This window comes from Triturus cristatus, chromosome 6 (genome assembly GCF_964204655.1).
Source record: "Triturus cristatus chromosome 6, aTriCri1.1, whole genome shotgun sequence".
Lineage (NCBI taxonomy): Eukaryota > Metazoa > Chordata > Amphibia > Caudata > Salamandridae > Triturus > Triturus cristatus.
This window is the reverse complement of record NC_140589.1, coordinates 1,241,587,046-1,241,609,300: the sequence shown is the minus strand read 5'-3', so window position 1 is coordinate 1,241,609,300 and position 22,255 is coordinate 1,241,587,046. Positions and strand designations below refer to the sequence as shown.

Genomic DNA, 22,255 nt, shown 5'->3' with positions numbered 1-22,255 from the left:
TCTTCAGCACTCTGGGCAGAAGTTGTATAGATGGAAAGACGTACAACAGACCGCAGCTCCACACAAGACGAAAAGCGTCTCTGAGCGAGTGCCGCCTTGGAAATTCCAACGCGCAGAACTGATGACATTCCGCGTTCTCTTCGGTGGCGAATAGATCTAACCAAGGCTCTCCCCATCGCAGAAAGAGACGTCACGTCCAAGTTCAGACGCCATTCGGGATCCACCATGCACCGGCGGCTGAGTTTGTCTGCCCAGGCGTTCAGAGAACCAGGTGTTGAACCACCAAGGTAATGCCTTGATGTCCCAGCCACGTCCAGAGGCGCAGAGACTCCTGACATAGGGTCCATGACCCCACCCCGCCCTGTTTGTTGCAATACCACATGGTGGTGGTGTTGTCTGTGAACACCTGCACTACACTTCCCCAGATAGAGGGATGGAACGCCTTCAGTGCAAGCCGGATCGCCCGCAGCTCCAGAAGGTTGATATGGAGCCGGGACTCTGCCGGAGACCAGAGGCCTCTGATCACCACCTCTCCCATGTGCCCTCCCCAACCCAGGATGGACACATCCGTCACTACTATGTACTCCGGATGGGGAAGGGAGAGGTATCGGCCATTGTCCCAATCGCGATTCGTGATCCACCACTGCAATTGCCGTGCAGTGACCTCCGAGATCTGGACATGATCAGACAGGGTGCCCTGATGCTGCGCCCACTGGAACTTCAGGTCCCACTGCAGAGCCCGCATATGCCATCTGGCATGCGGCACCAGCAGGATGCTGGAGGCCATCAGGCCAAGGAGCCGGAGGGTCACCCTGACTGAAACCCGGGATAGAGGCTGAAAGAGCAGAACCATAGCCTGAATATCCCGGACTCGCTGTTCGGGAGGATAAACCCGAAACAGCGTTGAATCCAGAACCGCTCCGATGATAGGGAGCTTCTGAGAGGGACTCAGGTGCGACTTTGGTACATTTATGGAGAACCCCAGCAGATGCAGTAGGTCGGCCGTAGTCTGGAGGTGGGAGACAACTGCCTGGGGCGAACCCGCCTTCAACAGCCAGTCGTCGAGGTAGTGGAGGACTGACACCCCTGACCTGCGCAGATGAGCTGCGACCACCGCTATCACTTTCGTGAACACTCGAGGGGCGCTGGTAAGGCCGAAGGGGAGCACGGCAAACTGAAAATGCTCCTGGCTTGGCCCAACAGGACGGGAATGTGAAAATAAGCGTCCTGCAAGTCCAACGCTACCATCCAGTCTCCAGGGTCCAGGGCAGACAGGACCTTAGCCAGAGTCAGCATCTTGAACTTCTCCTTCCGGAGGAAGCGATTGACGTCCCGGAGGGCCAAGATGGGGCGCAGGCCCTCCTTGTCCTTCTTGGGGACCAGAAAGTAGTGGGAATAGCAACCACTCCCTACTTCCTGATCGGGAACGTACTCGATGGCCCCCTTGGCCAGGAGGGCCGTGACTCCTTGACGGAGAAGAGCCAAATGATCCCCCGACATGCGGTGGTACCGATGTGGCATGGCTGGAGGGGAGGACAGAAAGGGGAGCGAGTAACCTTGGCAGATTATCTGCAGCACCCACTTGTCAGACGTAATCTCTCGCCAGTGGTGGAGGTGAACCCTGCCACCCACTGGCGTGGGGTGCCCCCTGAAGCTCGGATTAGGAAGGTTTTTAGGCGGAAGCAGCGGGGGTGGAAGTGGACTGCCTCACACGCTGGTTACCAGACCCGCCCCTGCGGAATCCACATCCGCGGTATCGCTGAGGCTGGGTCTGCGCAGGCTTGCTGGAAGAGCGCGCCTGGGTACCCCTGCCCTGGCCACGAAAGGAACAAATTCCCGTTGTGGCAGGAGTTTTCGAGTAAAGACCCAAAGACATGGACGTGGCACGAGAGCCTTGAAAGCGCTCCAGGGCATTGTCAGCCTTATCACCGAAGAGGCGGGAGCCATTGAAGGGCATGTGCATGAGCGAGCCCTGGACATCGAGTGAGAAACCAGTGGAACGCAACCAGGCGTGGCGCTGCAACGCCACTGTCGTGAAAATCGCCCTGCCCAACGAATCAGCGGTGTCCAAACCACACCTGATGGCAAACTTCACCGCATCCATGCCCTCCGCAATCGCTTGGGAAAGGACAGCCTGGACCTCCTAAGAGCACTGAGGCAGAACCTTCGCCACCGAATCCCACACTGCGTGGGAGTAACAGCCCAATAAGCAGGCGGTATTAACTGATCTCAACCCCAAACTGGCGGAGGAGAACAACCTCTTGCCATATTGGTCCAGCCTCTTAAGAGTCCTTATCCGGCGGAGCCGAGGGAAAGGCACTCTGCGATGTCGAGGCCTGAATGACCAGGCTCTCAGACGTGGGGTGAGTGGTCAAGAAGTCGGGATCACCAGGTGCCGGGCGATGACGCCTAGCAACGTTCTTATCCACCGGCGCCCCCGAGGCCGGCCGCAACCAAGTACCCAAGAGGACTTAGGTAAGGGCCTCATTGAAAGGGATCAGCGGCTCCAACGACGTAGACGCCGTCTGGAGCACCCCCGTAAGAAGGTTGGTCTGAAGGGCCACTGTAGGGAGGTCGAGGTGGAGAGCCTCCACGGCTCGACGCAGCACCATAGTGTAGGAAGCGCCCTACTCCATAGTAGGCGGAGGCGAGGCAAACCCCAGGTCGGAAGACACATCAAGTTCACCCACATCTTGAAGGTCATCCACCCAATCCTGCTCAGAGTCACACTGCCGCGCAAGGGGGTCCTCATCTGGCTCCGGGGTAGAAGGAGCCGGTCGCGTCGGCAGGACCGGAGCCGGAAAGGGGGCCAGCGGCGCCGGGAGCGGCGCCGGCCGGGGCCAAACCGGAGCCCCATCCCAATGAGGATCCCAGGTCTGAACGAAATGGTCCGAGAACCGAGGCAGGGGCGGGATAAACAGCACCCAGTGTGACGCCTGTTGCGGCGCTGGGGCCGGAGCCAAGGGTAGGGCTGGAGCCGGCGGCATTGGACCTTGTGGCGCCGGGGCCGGAGCAGCTGGATCCAGTGACTCCAGGGCTGGCGCCTGAGGCGGTGCTGCCGGGTCAACAGAATCTGGACACGGGGCCGCGGGGCCCACAGGCGCACCGGCAGGAGCCCGAGGCCTAAACAGGCGGTCCAAGGCAGCAAGAAACTTTTGCCGCTGTTCAGGAGTCGCCGACGGACCCGGGTAGAGTGGGTAGGCCGCGGGGCTTCCAGGCTCCAGAGGAGCCACAGGGGCGGAGCCCCTGTCCCCTACGTCCACCTACGGGGAGTGACAGAGGGACGTTGGAGAGCGAACACGCGTATTCGACTTCTGTGTATGGCGTCGCTTACCAGAATCGAAAGGTGAAGACTTGGAGTCCGAGGAGCGACGGCTGCGGTCCCGCGAGCGGTCCCGCGAACGGCCCCTAGACCCGGAGCGGCGGGGAGAGGAGTGCCGGACCTCCAGCAACATCCGGCGCCGCTCCCGCAATGCCTTCGGGGCCATGGCACGGCAGTCCCGACAATCCCAGGAGTCGTGGTCGGTCTCTAGGCAGTAGAGGCAGACATCATGGGGGTCTGCCACCGACATATTACGGTGGCACGACCCGCAAGACTTAAAGCCGGGCATCCCTACGGTCACCAGGAGACAAGAGAAGACAAAAAGTCTCAAAAAGTAGTCAAAAATTGACAGAGGCAGAGGTCACCCACGGTCTCGGTGTGGAAGGAGAATATGGATTGGTGCATGTTTAGAGAAAAGACGGTGTATGTAGCGAGACGCAAGCCTAGACTAGGGTAGGGGTCCGTGGAATTCTTATCGCGGAGACATCTGCGCCCCTCCTCTGGCAATAGTATTGGATGTTCCTTTGTCCCCCTAGCTGAACATTCCTAATCTGCTATGTTATGAGTATGTTACAGTTTGACTTTTCCTCTGCTCCCAGGCCCCCCCTCCCTCCTCTGCCACAGATCATTGATTTCCTACCCCGGGGAACGCGTCCTGATACTTACAATGCCTATTGCCTTGTTTGTGTGTAATGTTTATAAGTTTTAAATTGAAAGATTAAACCGTATTTAATATTGTTACTCGACTACTGCCGCTGCCTTCACTCGGAGTGCTGATGGACTGACGGGATCTTTTGATTGACATGTCTGTACAACGGTGAAATGACACGTCTCGTCCTAATTAGCGGCCGGCCCAAGGGGATGTAGGCCCATGTCTGTAACTCTTTGAAGTCAAATAAAGGTTTCTTTAAAAAAAATTAAAAAAAAAAATTTGACAGAGGTACGTGCTCAATCCGAATCTGCACTTTTGGCGCGGAAAAAGAAGGAACTGACGTCAGCACGCATGGGTGGCGCCTAAGTAGCCTCCGCGACGTCGTCCCGGCGTGCACGATGTCAGTGACGGGCGCGGAGCCGCACGGCGCCACCTACTGGCACGCAGGGATACTGCTAAGCAGAAGATTTTCCGGATCCAGACTGACGCCTGGGGATTATTCTAAGGTAAGGAATCTATCACTAACGTGTCTCTTTCAGATCCCCCTTTTCTTAATATTGAATAGTACAAGCATATTTTTATTACCCTAATAATCACCAAATGTATTTTTACCCATTCATAACCCTATATTGTGATGTATTCCCTTTCTTTATTTGTTATCCTGCACAACTGTCTTCGATTTCCTCTGCTCATGTAAAGCGCTCTGATACCCCCGGGCTAGCCAGTGCTATATAAAACCTTCCAAACAAACAAACAAACAAACAAACAAACAAATAAGCACAGAGCCAAACTAAGGTGGAATGACCAGTGTGCCAAGGTGAGGTCCTGAAGGATCGCTATGATGTGATAAATACAGTTCACCGACTAGTGAGGAAGGGAGGGTCGGTAAGGAATCTGCGGTAAGATAGAATCCGAACCAGATAAGGAGTTACCAAAGGTAACCTGTTCATCTGATAGAAACTTCTAGCTGCAGATTCATTTCCCAAGCAAACATACAAAAGCAATCTCTCAGAGGAGGTGGGCCTGCTGACTGTTACACTAAAAAGTCCTGGAGGACGGCATGGATGAAATGCCCATTTTGTCAGGCATGACTGTGTACACAGTAATGTTTGGCAAATGTGTGCAGCAATGCCCAGGAAGCAGCTAGACAGATGTCCAGAATTGGGACCCAGGGTGCATTAGGACCTACTGTGGAATTGGCTCCTCAGTGGATCTGGACCAAGTGATTCTGGCCCCCTCGCTACTTCTCTGGAGATAGAAAGAGGGGACAAGTCCCGCTTGGCTTCCTTTTGTTTCTTCTTTGACATCGATTTGCACTTACATGAAGACCTTGACTGAGATGAGGTACTGTAGCAAGAGCAACCTCAGGAGCCGGTCTGCGCAATGAACTTCGAATGAGAGTGAGACTTGCACAGTTTCTTCCGGTATTGGTGATGTACAGCCTTGCCTTATATTCCTGAATCTCATTCGGATTGATGAAGGTTGTATTCCTCCCACGGGTTGGAGTCCTGTCCTGAACCCAAAACACCAAAGGTATATCTTGTGCGGGTATGTCACAAATATTTGTTTGTTATAGTCCCGGCAAAATTAAAATCTTGTAGTTTAAGGAGAGGACATAGTTCCCTTGCACACTGCTTAAAGAATTTTGAGGAAAGTCTTGTCAACCTGATGAGGAAAAAGGTGAGAGGAACTTCAGATATGGGTTAGAAAGCCTGGAAAGAAAGGCAGTTATATCAGCACACAGGGATCGTGCTTATATGCGGCTTCCAAAGTGAAGAACTGATGGAATGAAGTCAAAGCAGAGTTGCACAGCACCACATACCAGCATGCAAGAGCTCTTGTGTAAAAATTTCCAGACTAAGTTGGGGGATAGACTAAAGGCAAAGAATCTGTGGTCAAAAGTATCCATCAGAATGTTGACTTTTATCTCAAAACACTTGCATGTTAATTTAATAGATTTCAAACTAGCATTGTTACACATAAAGGGAGTGGGAACATAAATTGTTGCATTTACATGAAGTGTGGTCATACCCGACTCACAAAATCCTAAAGTGGCGAAAAAAAATCTCAAGTTAGAAAAATGATAAGACTCGAATATCCTACTGCAATATACTTGAGAGTAAGGGTTAAAGAATGATGAAGGAAACACAGATGATTGACAATTATTGGCACTGTCCCATTTAAAGCTGACACCTTTTCCAGTGCTTTTTTGTAACTTCTCCATCTTATACTGGACTACAACTGGACCATATCATAGTTTGCTTGCTCTTTGTGTCCGAACACTAATTCAGGTAGGCCAAGTCAGTTCATTGTCCCAACAATCCTCAAAGTGCATATATTACCAATGCTCATTGAAGTGGCACAGCAGCATTGAAACTTATATTTGCATTTCCGGTTCTCATAAACACTTAACTCTACACATCTCAAGATGTGAAATTTTGGGGGTTAGTTTTGAAACAAGGAGTAGTTTAAAAGATGGGTATTAGATATGTGTGAGAAGTTGGCCTGGTATATGATGTTCACTAGTTAAAGTGACCACCTTGTACCATGCCAAGCAACCCTTATGGTGTGGTTGTAAGTCAACCTTTTCGGACTAGCTGCCCTAGTGGTTGCGTAGGCTAAGCAGTCTTTGAGGCTAAACTCGTTAAAGCGTGTTAAGCAGGCTGTTTTACCATATGTAACCCCCTTTTATACCAATGAAAGGACACCACACAGATATATATTCAAAATATATATGTATTTATTACTCAAAGTATCCCCTAGACTCTTTATGAGCACAGGAGCACAAATCGTTAAACAAGAAAGTATTACAATATACAGAAGTTGCACTTTATATGGATGGGCCCTGGTGGCCACTCAAACCATATACTAAAATAGTGGTATAAGTACCACGACTAGGAAAGGGAAAAGGCCTAGGGCCTCTAGAATCGCTGGGCCTACAAGAAGCTAACGTTAGTTAGTGACCAGGAGGTCCACGGGTCGCGTGTGCAGTGAGGAAAGTTTCACGCGGGCTCCCATAGGTTTTCAATGGGTGCGTAAAAGTTCAAAAGTTACTGCTAGAAGGGTCTTCTGGATGGACTACGAACTTAAGACTTAAAACACAGACATTAGAGATGTTTCTCTACACTTGGGCACCGGAGTGCCAGCTTTACCTCACCCACAGGAAGCGGGTGCATAGGTCTCGAAGTGCGTCGGGTTTCGTCTATCTGTTCAATGGAGCCTGATGACAAAGATGCTGCAGGCGGTCGGTCCAGAAGAGATGCGGTGGATCCAAGAGTGGATCGGAGTTGTAGAAGACCTGAAAGCAGAGGGGACAATGTTCACAGTCACTAGCCAGTGACCGGCGTGGCACCAGGTAGGTACCAGGCGATGTCGGGTGCAAACAGGTGATGAGGTGTAGCTTGTCTCCGCAGCCACGTGGTCCCTGAAGGTCGACGACGTCCAGGAGTCAGTTCACGAGCTGTCCCACGCAGGCTCTCGCTGTCGGCGGTGTCGGCGACTCGAAGGAAGCAAACAAGCCTTGGCAAAGGCAGGAGTCGTGGAAAGTGAAGAAAGCTGATTGTTCTGACCAGCAAGGTCAGAGGGGCTGCTCCTTTGGAGGGCAGCAGGGGCCAGTCTGGAGCAACCAGACCAGCGTCGTAGTATTCAAGGTTCGTCGCCAAAATGGCCACTAGCCAACGGGCCAGGGACCGGGCAGGCGCGTCGAGATGCAAAGTGCAGAGGGGCCCCACGCAGATCGTGGAGATGCTGGAGGGCTCACCTTTGGTGCAGATGCTGCTCGGATGTTGGGCTTCTCAGGACCCAAAGCACAACTTGGAGGGAGCCTCTGTTGTCGCGCTTGCAGCTTGTCGTGGGTCTTTCAAGATGGCTGGTTCCACGTGTCTCGGTGCCTCCACGGGTTCCTTCTTTTCAGGGACTGTGGATCGGGCGGTGAGAGGTCTGGAGGTCCAGGTCTTGTCGGGCTATGGGCTCGGGCTCCGGCAGGAGGCGGCGGCAAAGCAGACGTCGAGTAGCTGGTTGGTGCTTGCGTTAGCAAGATGGTCACTCCCTGACCATAGGGGAGATTTCCTTCTGTCCTCTGTGCAGCAGAGCGTCGAAGTTCCCGTCTTCTTCTTTGTAGTAAGTTGATTCCAGGATGTCTGAAGTCTTAGGACACAGCTCCTACCTTTAAGCGGATTCTAGGGGCCGGACTACCTGCTAAGGGTGGGACCAGGAAGGGGGGTGGTTACACCCCCAATCCTTTGTCCAGCTCGCCCCAGGTCCGGGGCTGGTGTGCCCCAGGACCGGTTTGAACTGGCATATGCACCGAGGCTCCTTGTGAGCCTCAGGCATGTCTGATTCCATTCAAGCCCTACCTGACCAATACACAAAATCCTGTCTGGGGTGGTGCACGCACCTCCCCTGGCAGGAAACCCTTTGTCCACGTCTCCCAAGCTGGAAGGACTCCCAGCAGCAGGAGGGCAGACTTGTGTCTGTGGTGGCAGCATCCATTTTGTGGAGCTGAGGCTATGTCTGATTTTACCCGGGTTTCAGGTACTGTACATGTCGTGTCCCTCTAGAAGGGTGGAAGGCTAACCCCGTCGCCAGAATTGGCGAGGGGTTAGTATTCCAATTCGTATGACACCTTACTCGACATGTTTTGATAAAGCCACCCCAAAGTTAGCATTTAACCGCGAGGTTCATAATGCACTTAAGAGTATATGGTATGGCGATATCTGGAAACGGTAGAAGGAAGTTGTTCCGACCACTGCAGACAGGCTCAGCTCATGCCAGAGCACCATCTCACATGGAACCAAGCACTCTGCCTTCAGGATTGTTAAGGCCTGCCATAGGAGTGACTTATAGGTTAACATGTGTCCCATTTAAGGTTAGGTATAGGTATACTACACCTAAGTAAGAGGTGGTTACACCAACTTACCCCAGCTGAGTGATCAGCCAGTTGTGTCAAATTGCTAGGCCAGGCCAGGGGTGGCATAATACATGCTTCAGCCCCTGGTAGGCCTTAGATACACCAATGCCCTGGGTACCTAGTGTTGAATATGCTACTTACCAGTATGCATCTGTTCTTGGCATGTAGGGCTGCTGACATTCATATCTGTGCATAGATCGCCGCCTAGTGTTGGGTCCGGATGTTTGCACGTTGTTGTCCTGGAAGAGTCTTCGAAGTATCCTGAGATAGGTGTCTCCTCCCCTGGACCACAGTGCGCATGGGCATCCTCTCCATCCTCAGATTGTTTTTCGCCATTGTGGCAGTGATGGAGTAGATACAGAAAGTGATGACCATGCTTACAGTAATTCTGAGAGCTGCAGCTGCTACAGGCGCCGGGGAGGAGGGTGGGCGATATGAATGTCAGCAGCCCTACATGCCAAGAACAGATGCATACTGGTAAGTAGCATATTCAGTTCGAGGCATGTGGGCTGCTGAATTCATATCTGTGCATAGAATATATAGCAGTACCCTCTATTAGCGGCGGCTACCAGTGCCAGCTGCAGCGGTCTGAAAAAGAGTTTTGAGAACAGCCTGTCCTACAGCTGCTTGCTGTTTTGATTGCACATCTACACAATAGTGTTTGGTAAATGTATGTGTAGTGGACCAGGTGGCTGCTCTACATATATCATGCAAAGGAATGTTTCCCAGGAAAGCCATGGAGGCCCCTAACTTACGTGTTGAGTGGGCTCGTGGGGGAATCGTTAATGTGCGTTTAGCCTTTTGATAGCAAATTTGAATACATTTAACGATCCATCTGGCTATACCTGCGTTGGAGATGGCGTTACCTTTGTGGTGTGGGGCAAAGGCAACGAAAAGTTGTTTTGTTTTCCTAAAGACTTTAGTCCTGTCTATATAGTACATGAGGGCTCTCTTTACATCCAGTGCATGGAGTGCTCTTTCTGCGACAGTTTGTGGGTTTTGAAAGAAAACAGGCAGTTCAATAGTTTGATTCATGTGGAACTGCGATATCACCTTGGGCATGAATTTGGGGTTGGTACGTAGTACGACCCTGTTGGCGTGAACCTGTATGAATGGCTCTTGAACGGTTAGTGCCTGGAGTTCACTAACTCTCCTCAAAGAAGTGATTGCTACTAGGAAAGCTACTTTCCAGGTGAGGAATTGAATCTCGCATGAGTGTAGAGGTTCGAAGGGTGGACCAATCAGGCGTGTGAGGACCAAGTTGAGGTTCCACATTGGAGCTGGTGGGTGGCTTGCAGGAATTACTCGTTTGAGTCCTTCCAAGAATGCTTTGATGGCCGGCACTCTGAATAAAGAGAGGTGCTGCCTGTTCTGGAGATAGGCTGATATTGCGGTCAAATGGACACGTATTGAGGTGTATGCCAGATTGCATCGGTATAGGTGTAAGAGGTAACAAATTATGTTTTGGATGGATGCGTCTAGCGGGTGAATGTCATTGTTATTGCAATAAATGACGAACCTTTTCCATTTGGCTGCATAGCAAGCTCTGGTAGTGGGTCTTCTAGCTTCCTTAATGATGTCCATACAGTCAGGTGGCAGGTTTAGGTAGCCAAACTCTAGGACTTCAGGAGCCAGATTGCCAGGTTCAGCTGTTGCGGATCTGGGTGCTGAATCTCTCCATGGTTCTGCGTCAAATGCGCGGGTTTGATCCGCAGCCTTTGATGCGGCACCACGGAAAGTTCGAGAAAGGTGGTGTACCATGGTTGGCGTACCCATGTTGGAGCAACCAGGACGAGTGTTAGTGAGTGTTGTCTGAGTTTGCGTGCCACCAGCGGTATCAATGGTGCTGGGGGAAAAGCGTACGCAAATCTGCCGGACCAGTTCATCCATATCGCATTGCCCTGCGACTGCGGATGTGGGAACCTGGCGGCAAAGCTTTGGCATTTTGCGTTTTCGCTTGTGGCGAATAGGTCTATCTCTGGATGACCCCACTGCTGGAAGTACGGTTGGAGTACTGATGGGTGTAACTCCCACTCGTGCATCTGGTGGCTGTGTCTGCTGAGCAGATCCGCCATCTGGTTGTCCTTGCCGGGGAGGTGTTCCGCCATGAGGAACATGTTCCTCTGAATGGCCCACTTCCACATGCTCTGAGCCAGATGAGACAACTGTGGAGAGTGTGTTCCTCCCTGCTTCTGTATGTAGTACATGGCAGTCATGTTGTCCGTCCGGATCAACACAACTTTGTTGCACAAGTGTACTTTGAATGCTTTCATAGCCAGGAAGATTGCCATCAGTTCTAGAAGGTTGATGTGCATCTTCTTTTGTTGTATTGTCCATAGTCCCTGCACTGTGTAATTGAGTACATGAGCTCCCCATCCCTGGAGAGACGCGTCCGCTGTCAGTATTATTTGTGGAACAGGCTCTTGGAACGGTCGGCCCTTGCAAAGGTTTTGTGGATTCCACCAATGCAGAGAGTTGTATGCCCGACCGCTCACCAACACTAGGTCTTTTAGTTGCCCGTGAGCCTGATTCCATTGACGTGCTAAGCACTCCTGAAGCGGGCGCATATGTAGTCTCGCGTGTGGGACTATGAAAATGCAGGAGGCCATCATGCCTATCAACTGCATGAACACTCGCGCAGGAAGGGAGTGTTGGGGTTTGAACTTGGAAATCAGCATTTGCATGCTGTTGATCCTCACTAAATTTGGCTGAGCTGTGGCTGCCAGAGTGTCTATGGTCGCACCTAGGTACTGTTGTACGTGTGCGGGTTGGAGATGTGATTTCGGGTAATTTAGTGAGAACCCCAGACTGTGAAGAAGGTGAATGGTGCGGGACATGTGGCTGGCACATTGCTGGGCTGACTTTGCCTGAACAAGCCAGTCGTCCAGGTAAGGGTAGACATGAATGTGTTGCCTCCGTAAATGTGCAGCCACAGTAGCTAGGCACTTTGTGAAAACTCTGAGCACTGTTGTCACGCCGAAGGGAAGAACCTTGAATTGGTAGTGCTGCCCTTGAATAGTGAACCTGAGATATTTCCTGTGTGAGGGGTGAATGGGTATGTGGAAATACGCATCTTTGAGGTCTAGCGTGGCCAGGAAGTCTCCCTGTTTGAGCAGCGGGAGGACTTGTTGTAGGGTGAGCATGTGGAAATGCTCTGAGAGAATGTAGCGGTTGAGGGGTCTCAGGTCTAGTATAGGTCTGAGTGACCCGTCCTTTTTTGGTATTAAGAAGTATAGGGAGTACACACCCGTACCTTGCTCGTGGACGGGTACGACCTCTATTGCGCCTTTTTTCAGCATACTTAGCACTTTTTGCTGTAATAGCGCTAAGTGCTCTGAGGACATAGGACGGTGTTTTGGTGGTATTGTGGGTGGAGTGGAGGTTAATTCTAGGCAGTAACCGTGTTTGATAATATCTTTGACCCACCTGTCCGTGGTGATGGAGTTCCACGTGGACAGGAACCTCTGTAGCCTTCCCCCGACAGGTGTTATGTGGTCGGGAGGAAGGGAGAGGGCGTCACTGTTTGTTCTTGGGGGAGGACCTGGTATTGCCATATCCGCGTCCTCTGCCCTTTGTGCTTGAGCCACGATATCCACCCCGGATGTTTTTATCGTAGGTACTTTGTGTGTTGCCCTTGTTGTAGGTTTGCTGTGACCCCTGTCCTCTACTTGCTCCTCTATTTCCGGGGCGACGAAAGGAGCCACTCCGAAAGGTCTGCGTTTGGAGAGCCCCCATGGACTTTGCAGTGTCTGTGTCCTTTTTTATTTTTTCTAGGGTGGTGTCAACCTCTGGTCCGAATAAGTAGTCGGGGTTGACCGGCTGATTGAGGATGTTATTTTGAACCTCAGGTTTGAATCCGGAGATTCATAACCAGACGTGTCGTCGTAACATGACGCTAGTGTTTATTGCTCTGGCAGCTGTATCTGCGGCATCCAGTGCACACTTAATGGATGCGTTCGTGAGGAGTTGTCCCTCCCTGATGAGGATCTCTGCTCCCTCTTTGTATTGGTCAGAGAGATGTTGGAGTAAGGTTTCTAATGTGTCATAGTGTGCGCGATCGTAGCGAGCTAGGAGCGCCTGAGTATTGGCAATACGCCATATGTTAGCTGCCTGGGCTGCAACCCGTTTGCCGGAGGTCTCTAGCACCTTGGACTCTTTGTCCGGGGGAGGAGCATCCCCAGTTGTCAGCGAGTGCGCCCGTTTGCGAGCATTAGCGACTACGATGGAATCCAGAGGCAACTGGCCTCTAATGTACGTAGGGTCCCCAGGCGCCGACCTATATTTTTTGTCGATCCTGGGGTTTATCACTCTTGCCCTGGTGGGTTCTTTGAAAATGTCCTTTGCTGGTTTGAGGACACCTTTCAACATGGGTAGAGTTTTGATATTCCTTTCTGAGGATGCGAAAGTATCCATTAGAAAATCGTCCTCAATTGTGTCAGAGTGGAGTTGCACACCATGATTGGCCGCAGCACGTTCAATGAGGGCGTTGAATGCGGCAGTGTCCTCTGTGGGAGACGTTTTTGCGCCATATAGCTGCGTGTCCTGTGTATCCATAGGTGCACCCGGGTCTACAGGGTCATCCCAAGCCTGGTCAGGGTCCTGTTGGCCTTCAGGGTCCATCTCTCTGGGGTAGGGGACGTCGTCACCCATGTAGTCCTCCAAAACGTCGGTTTCGGAGGGTGTTGGAGAGAAGGGCTGTGGATCTGGGTAAGAGGTATGGATACGCTCGTAAAGAACCGGTTCCGAATCCGCTGGCAGCTTTGTCTTTAGCGGGATCCGGTAGGAGTCCAAAGCTTGCTCGGAAGATATTCTCCGCTTGTGGAGCATAATTCTGCCGGTGTCGGCATCGATGATGTGGGATGGTGACGTCTCCGTAGGAGAGCGTTCGGCAGGTGTGATCCTAGTTTGGGTGACACGTGTTCTGATTTCGAACAGTTTGGGCGCCGTGGATGGCGGCAGGCCAAAAGTGATGTTGGGTGGTGCTGGAGAAGCTTTTTGAGCTTTTTTCGGCTCGGAGCCTGACGTGTCCTGGAGGGCTGCCTTTTCTTTGATGCGTTGCAAGGACGCTGCAACTTGTCGCACCTGGAACGCCGACGGTTCTTTGGCGCCGAGCGGTTCTGTAGAGGCAGGCTTGGACTTCTTTGGGGCCACGGGGTCATCGAGTCGAGGAGAGGTAGTAGCTGTCGACGGCGTCGATGATTGGGCCTTCGGTGCTGCTTTCGAAGTGGTGTGCGACGCAGCGGCCATTTTGACCTTCGTGGCCGGAGCCGATTGTTTCGGTGCCGGGGGCCGAGGTGGTTTGGCGGTACCGATGGCCTTTTTCCGTGTGTCGGCGCCGACGTCGGCTGCTGCGAGTTCGGCACCGAAGTCCCGTTTGGTGCGGTCGGTGCAGACGGGTTTGGCTGGCGTCGAAGGTGTAGTGGGCTTCGATCCGACCAGTGTCAGTTTCAGTTTCGGTTTCTGTGGAACCGATCCGACTTTTGGTTTCGGTTTCGAGGAAGGGAAACCAGTCGTTTTGGGTACTAATGGCTGTCGCTGAATGTCCGAGGCCGGGCCAGAGGGCGGGGCCGAAGAACTGCGGGATAGGTCTTGGGTAAGGCCCGAAGGCGATCCCTCGACCGGAGCCATAGACTGACGCACTGGGATATCCTCCGTCTGTACGGGTAGGCCTTGCTCGTCACCGGAGCTACTTTCTTCGGCCCCTAAGGCCTCATCGTAGTCTCCTACCTCGGTGTCGGCTTCTTTCCTGTGAAAGAGTTGTTCTTCGATGTCTTCCGATCCGGAATCGTGTTCGGAAGCGGGGCTGGAGGGTAGGTTCTCCACGCCTTCCACATCTTCGTCCTCGGCGCTGAAGATGTTGGTCGGGGCCGGTGCCGCTTGCTGCGCTTCAAGTCTCGCTGCTCGTCGATTCCGGAGAGTCTTTTTGGATCGGAATCGGGCACAGGCCATACATGTGGATTCGTCGTGATCCGGTGAAAGGCATTTGTTGCACACCGGGTGGACGTCGACATGGGGATATTTCGCATTGCAAACAGGACACCGCTTGAATGGTGTCCTCGATTCCATCGTCGATGTGGGGTCGATGGTCGGAGATGATGCGAAAAAGTTGTTCTTGAAGTTAGTAAACTAACAAGTAACTATCGATACCGATCGGGAACAGTACCGACGCGAACTAAAGGCCTTTTGGCCTGAAAAAAGTTTTTCCTAACTTGAGTCAAGATAAGCACATCCGAACCCAATGGCGGAAAAAAACAATCTGAGGATGGAGAGGATGCCCATGCGCACTGTGGTCCAGGGGAGGAGTCACCTATCTCAGGATACTTCGAAGACTCTTCCAGGACAACAACGTGCAAACATCCGGACCCAACACTAGGCGGCGATCTATGCACAGATATGAATTCAGCAGCCCACATGCCTCGAACACACTGGTACAGGGGCTCACAGGGTGATCCACTTCCAATTGGTTATGCACCTATGGTGCATAGTGTCAATTTAGTAGAGAGAACAGCAGGCTGGGGGTCTGATTAGCAGGCCCACAGCCTCAATATGTCAAAAACCAGTGAAGCAAAAAGCAAAAATTTGGGGTGACCATAGGATAGCAGACCCTACTCTCCTACAATATGGAAAGAAAATATCCCCATAGCCTGTAAAGGAAATGTTTTAATTGGAAAGAAACCGAACCTAAACAGCAAACTGAGATACAGGTGAAAGTTTATAATGTAAGTTTTTTAAAACTTAACATATTTGTCTAACAGAAAAAAATTAGAAACATTCTCATCAACTCCGACGCCAAAATCTTGGCTAAAATACTCGCTAAAAGGCTTAGCCTCCTGATGGAGAAGCTGGTTCTCCCAGACCAGGCCGGATTCGTTCCCGGCAGATCGACGTCCCATAACCTCCGCACGCTCTTCTCCATTTTGCAAACTGTGGATTCACAGCTGGCTCTGGTGGTGGTCTTTTTGGACGCCACCAAGGTCTTTGACTCAGTTGAGTGGGACTATCTATTCCCCATCCTCCAAAATATGGGTCTCCCGAAAGGATTTCTTGCATGGATAAGGCTTCTATACACAGCTCCAGTAGCAAAGATCTTAATTAATGGCCATACTTCCTCCTCCTTTCCCATCACTCGCGGAACCCGTCAAGGTTGCCCTTTATCTCCGCTCCTATTTGCGTTAGCAGAAGAACCTCTTATGGCCAAAATCAGGCAGAACCACCAAGACAAAGCTCTACGCTGTTACCTTCGCCCAATACTCATATCCCTCTATGCTGACTATGTTACCTTGTATGTCAGAGAACAACTCCAAAATCTCAATCCACTGTTGCGAGAATTTGTGCGCTTTGGCGGCCTCTCCGGTATAAATATTAATTGGGCAAAATCCCAGATTTTCCCCCTCACAAGTTCAGTTACAGAATTCACTCCTGACTTCCCCATCGAATGGTGTGATTCCAACGTGAAATATTTGGGAATATACATACATACTGCTTGTGAAGAACTGATGCAACTAAATTATGGCAAAGCCATGGATCACATCACTGGTAGTATTACAAGATGGATCGCTTTACCGCTTTCCATTGCAGGTCGCATCTCTCTCATAAAAATGGTCATCCTCCCCAAATAACTATATTTGTTCCTAAATATTCCATATAACCCGGACAGGTTTTTTTTCTCCACACTCCGCTCGGAGCGGATACGACTTACATGGTGTGGCAAGCAATCGCAGCTTAACTGGGAAACCCTCACTAGGCCATACTCCCAGGGAGGGCTGGATATTCCTAACTTTTAACTTTATTACTTATGCACACAGGCTCACTACGCGCATTATTGGTTCCACCCTCCTAGATACACACCTCATGTAGCGGCTGAGCCTTGGTTAGAAAACCCTTTTCCATTAGACGGAGCCATACTGACCGCAATTACTCTTCGGGTGACAGACCCAACGACTGTTGACTGTACGGTGAGACCGTGGCAACAAATCGCTCAACGCCTACATGCCCCTATGCTCTACTCTCTTCTGCTCCCACTTGTTTACCATGCCAAAATGCCAGTCCTACAAGAAGGGTTTTTTAAAAAGACCAGAGTTAAGCATGGCATCGCAAGCTGGGGACATCTTTATTTGCAGGGGAAATTTCGCACAATGCAACAACTGTTCTCAAAACATTCCCCATCCCCCATGGATATCTTCCTCTACATCCGATTGAGACAAGGTGTAAAAGATTACACCCCCCATATCCACTTGATCCTCAGGAGGTTGTCCCCTTACGAGCAATACTACGCGCAGACACGCCCTCACACTTAGTCTCCACATTATACCATAGCCTTTACACTGGTTCGGTTCTACGCCCATGCCTCGCCAGAGCTAGATGGGATATTTTTGGGACACGACATCCCCGATAACCAATGGGCGTATTGCTGTGCCCAAATGGAGCAGGTTTCTTCTAGCAGCCGATTACGTATCACTCATTATAAATTTCTGCACTGCACATACTATACCCCGACCAAAATGTGTAGATACAAACTGCGTGATACAGACACTTGTGGTAGATGCGGGGCGGGGTCGGCAGACTTCCTCTATTTGGCCTGGGAGTGTCATGTTGTTCATGCCTACTGAGGTCAGGTTATTACAGCATTGGAACAAATGACTACCATAACGCTCCAATTGTCTTCCATGCTGGCCCTTTTTGGTTACACGGAGCAGCTGGCCGAAGCACAATGCAAATTCGTCTCCTTTGGCCTCCTACTAGCTAAAAGACGACTGGCATGTCGATGGGGGCGAGGCAGGGCACCTAAGTTTAAGGAGTGGATTAAAGACATACTTTTCTGGCAGGATCAAACATACACATATGCTGAACTTCCCCTTATCACATCACGCCCTCGGGACATCTGGGCTCCACTACAGGCCTATCTCCTGGAACACCCGGACGCTGCTGACGGCACTGCATGAGACATTTACAGCTGTTCATACCATTCGCTTCCAGTTGCACTCCCCAACACTTGTGATTTTGTAACAATGCATGAATTATGATTGCTTTAATATGGCCCTGTATAGTCGCAAGGTCCTTGCTGGTCGTGGTCGATGTGTATACAATGTTTGCTGTTTATTCATGCAATTCTGGATGCTGCTATACGTAAACTCTAGTATCAGGCATGTTCTACCATTTACTGCATGTGTACTGCTGGACATGTGTCCAAAATGTTAATAAATAAATAAATGAAAAAATTAAATAAAAGAATGTTAGAAACATGTAAACCCTATTGGCAAAAAATGCAATCTTTTTGATACTGTCTCTTTTCGGTCAGGATTTCACATACCTCAACAGCGCTCCGAGCTGTGGATACACATTGGCTGGCAGTAATATATAAAAACTCAAACTGAATACTAAAATTGTAAAACAGAGGTGCTTTTTCCGGTTAGCCATTAAAAAAACTTGCATGCGATTACAAACTTGCCTGAGACACGGTCAAGTACTTCAGCCAACGTTGTGGAAATAGGCAAGTGAATAGTGCGGAATTTGTGTCCTGCTCCATACATTGGATGTTGAATCACATGGCTGGTAGCATTAATTCTACCTTTATACAGCTACCAAAGAAAAACAAGAAATAACAGCTTTAGATTATACAGGTACAAATAAAACAGATATATTCAAATAAACCGAACTAAGTACATAACTTATGTTCGTGAATTGTGTTGTGGCGATTATTTATCTTCCTGCAGAATCACCATTTTTACAAATAGACAGCAAAGGTAGAGTTAAGTTGTAGAGCTTCTAACAGACTCACACGTGGATCAGGATGGAGGCTAAAGTTGACTTAATAGAGTAGAATAGGTCCATGCACTTCAACTAAAGGCAACATTCAACTTCTAGAAAGACAAAGTCCGAGCCTCCGTCACATCAGTTCCAACAACTTTTCCCCATGCCAAACCGAAGGTAAGAAAAATATGATTGTTCAATAAAATACCACTATGAGGCCATGCATAGGCATAATTTGCTCATAATTCCATACAGCAAAGGCGGATTCTCTATTCCGGACCTGAAGCTACAATTTAAGCAGAACGAGAGCAGTTGGCAAATAACTTGCTATATGCATTGCCTCATTTATTAGTAGAAAACGCAGCATACCCTTCCTCCTCTTCTGCTACAGTGCTGGTGCATTAGTTGCCTAGGCAAATTGCCTATAATGAATAGGTGACATATTTATCAGATTTGGCTTTATCTAGCCACTTACACAGGCACCACAATATGTCACTCACCAGTGCTACATTTAGCTAACAACCCACTGTTTCCAAATCAAATGAGCTTAAAGTCCACATACAACCTAGAGAGCTAAGCCTAATTCCGATAAAAAACATCTTCATGAAGACCAAGAGCTTCGCACTGCAATAGTGGAGAGCTAGAGATTGTCACCGTACTCAATTTGTTCCATTAATCCTGACTAAGCAGACTGGGGCACACAGTGTTTTCCTCTTGAAACTCAAGGTAATGCTACCTTTCTTAGCTCATATGTCATTCATGGCTTGCGTCTCACATTTATAATTTACTTACCCACACTAGAGAGGTAGGGACATCACCATCTGAACGGCACTGGGGTACAGATCAGCGATAGACGAACAATGAAGCTTTTGATACACTTTAAGGAGAACGATCTCCCTAAAAAGTAAGCACAAACTAATCTGCAATAAACTTTCTCTATCTATCTATCTATCTATCTATCTATCTATCTATCTATCTATCTATCTATCTATATCCAAACACTCCGCTTCAATTGCGCGTCTGTTTCGTAGACAAACAACGGATACGGACCACAACTAGGTGCAAAATTGTATTTCGTGCAGGAGGTCGCCAAATGGCAGAAGAAACAAGATGTGTGGGAAAATGCAACTACTTAAGCTACACATGCTGCAAGACAGCATGTATAAAACAAATGTATGCTTTGAAATCAGTGTCTAACTAGTGATGAGTATAAAACATGAGGAAGATGACCACATTGCAAAAGCACTTTGAAAAAGTGACGCAGCCACTCAAGTGCAGTTGGAAAAAGTTGTGATTTCCTCTAGAGGCATCCTATTTGCCAAATCAAGGCAGATCATAACACACAAAAGAATATGAACATTTCACTGGTGACATTTAACTTACTAGCCCTGGATAGACTTTGTACCATATACTAGGGACTTACAGGTAAGTTAAATATGCCAATTAGGGATTAGTCAATTGCACATACACTTTGAGGGGCCCAGAGCACATGCACTAGGACCTGGTCAGCAGGGCCCAGTGCACTTCAGAGTAAAACAAATAGCAGCAGCAGTCCACAATCCAAAGGGGGTGGGGCATGCAAAATAAAGATCCCCTTTCTTACAAACAAGACTGCTTCTGTGGATAAAAGTACACAGACTAGAATAAAAGACAAGACTACCTTGTGCACAAACCAAAGATGTGTGCGCAGTAGTAATCTGTCTTTGTGGGCTAGCATGTACAGTTCCTACACTGAAGGAGCTTGAAGTTGACTCAAACTCCAGAGAGAAATTACAGCAACATAGGAAACTAGCTTTCACAAGGAGAACTGTAGAGAGCACGAAAGGTACCACCATTGACGTATTGAGGACTATACGGAAATCCCACAGAGGAGTTAAGGTTACACTGGGATAGATACCCCTTTGAAACAAGTCTTTATGACAGATTCTTAAACAAGAATGATGTTGTCTGTTTTGACGGTTTACAGCCATTGCCACTAGAAGTTTATGTATAGAGGTGCAATCCAAACCTTTTTGTAATTGAAGCAGGCAGCGGGCAATGGCCCTGCTTAAGAACAACTCAATTTCACCTGCAGAGATAACTTTGGGTAGAATCACATCACCTGCAATTACAAGTGTCTCCATGCCAGAAATTATCGAGTCCGCAAGCTATGGGCACAGTAGTTTCAGGCCTGGCTACACCGATCCTCATCCTCAGCCTGACCCTTTCAGGAGCATGATGAAGTACACAATGCTCCCACCATACAAACTGAAGGCTGCCCTGAACCCACGGGTCTCCACCGCACCTAACTCTCCCATTCACCCACAACCCTGCTTGGTACGACACTCTGAAGAGGAGGAAAATATCAGCATTTTTCACCCCGGAATGTGGGAAAATGCTGGGTAAAGATCCCAGTACTTCTGGGTCTGTGCAGTTAGTGCTCATTCCAGAGAGAAAACTCAGAATAGCTGGTTTGTGGTATGGGATACCGACCGGAATTGGGGATTACAGCCCTCCAGTGTTCTTGCACCAAAAAATGGCACAATTGTAATCAGGGCCAATGTGTTTAATAGTGATTGTGAGAAGTTCTGTTTTGAATAGTACAGTAAAGGACAAAGTGGCTCAAGTAGCTGGATAACGTGACTGCACAGTAGGTGTTCTATCTTCCTGTGCATATATTCTTGAGGCAGGTGCAGGTACCCAATTTCTAGGACTGCAGGTGCCAGCTTCCCAAATTAGTAGACCTGAGTTTGGGATACAACTGACCTTGCTGCTCACAAGTGTTAATCTGGATGCTAGAGTAATTTCTTATGTGGATGAATGTATATCTCCAAAAGAGGAGATGCACAAGTTACTTACTTGTGTAACAATATATCTGTAAGAGACATTAGTTAGTGATAGATTCCTTACCTTAGAATATCCCCAGGCGTCAGACTGGATCCGGAAATTTTTGTCAGCAGTACCCCTGCGCATCGGTAGGCGTTGTCCGGCTCCGCGTACGTCGCTGGCGTCGCAGCCGGCGAGATGACGTCGTCGGAGCTACTTAGACACACCCACGCGCGCTGACGTCAGTTCTGTACACAACTTATCCGCGCCAGAAGCGCAGAGCCATGCCAGAGACCGACTACTGGTGCAATAGAACTAGGGTCCTGAAAAGGGAAGACCTGAACCTTAGAGAACAGTTCGCAGAACGGGGAGGATGGGTGAGCGGTAATGAATCTATCACTAACTAATGTCTCTTACAGATATATCGTTACACAAGTAAGTAACTTGTGCATCTGAAAGTGATAGATTCCTTACCTTAGAATACATACCCAAGCAATACCAACCCTGGTGGTGGGTCTGCGAAGTGAAATTACACCAGAAAGTCACGGAGAACTGAACGGCCAAAGAAGTCGTCTCTCCGGACCTGACTGTCAAGGCAATAGTGCTTAGTGAAAGTATGCAACGAGGCCCAAGTGGCCGCCTGACAGATGTCTTGCACGGGGACACCGCGTCCCCAACGCTGTAGTAGTTGCCGTAGCCTTGGTAGAATGGGCGCGGAGCATAACCGGAGGTTCCTTTTTAGCCAGAGAGTAACAGGCTTTAACGCACAAGACAACCCATTGGGAAATGTTTGCTTCTGCACAGCCCGGCCTTTCTT

The 22,255-nt window shown here is 49.7% G+C and overlaps 1 protein-coding gene across 1 annotated transcript in view; it reads right to left on the bottom strand.

Moving 5' to 3' along the window:
- The window catches only part of BIRC6 (baculoviral IAP repeat containing 6), a 1,973,616-nt gene that overhangs the window by 452,722 nt on the left and 1,498,639 nt on the right, over positions 1–22,255 (bottom strand). Inside the window, exon 57 of the mRNA XM_085609819.1 lies at positions 18,332–18,461. Within this exon, the coding sequence (XP_085465945.1) occupies positions 18,332–18,461 (130 nt within the window). The remainder of the gene's footprint in view (positions 1–18,331; positions 18,462–22,255) is intronic.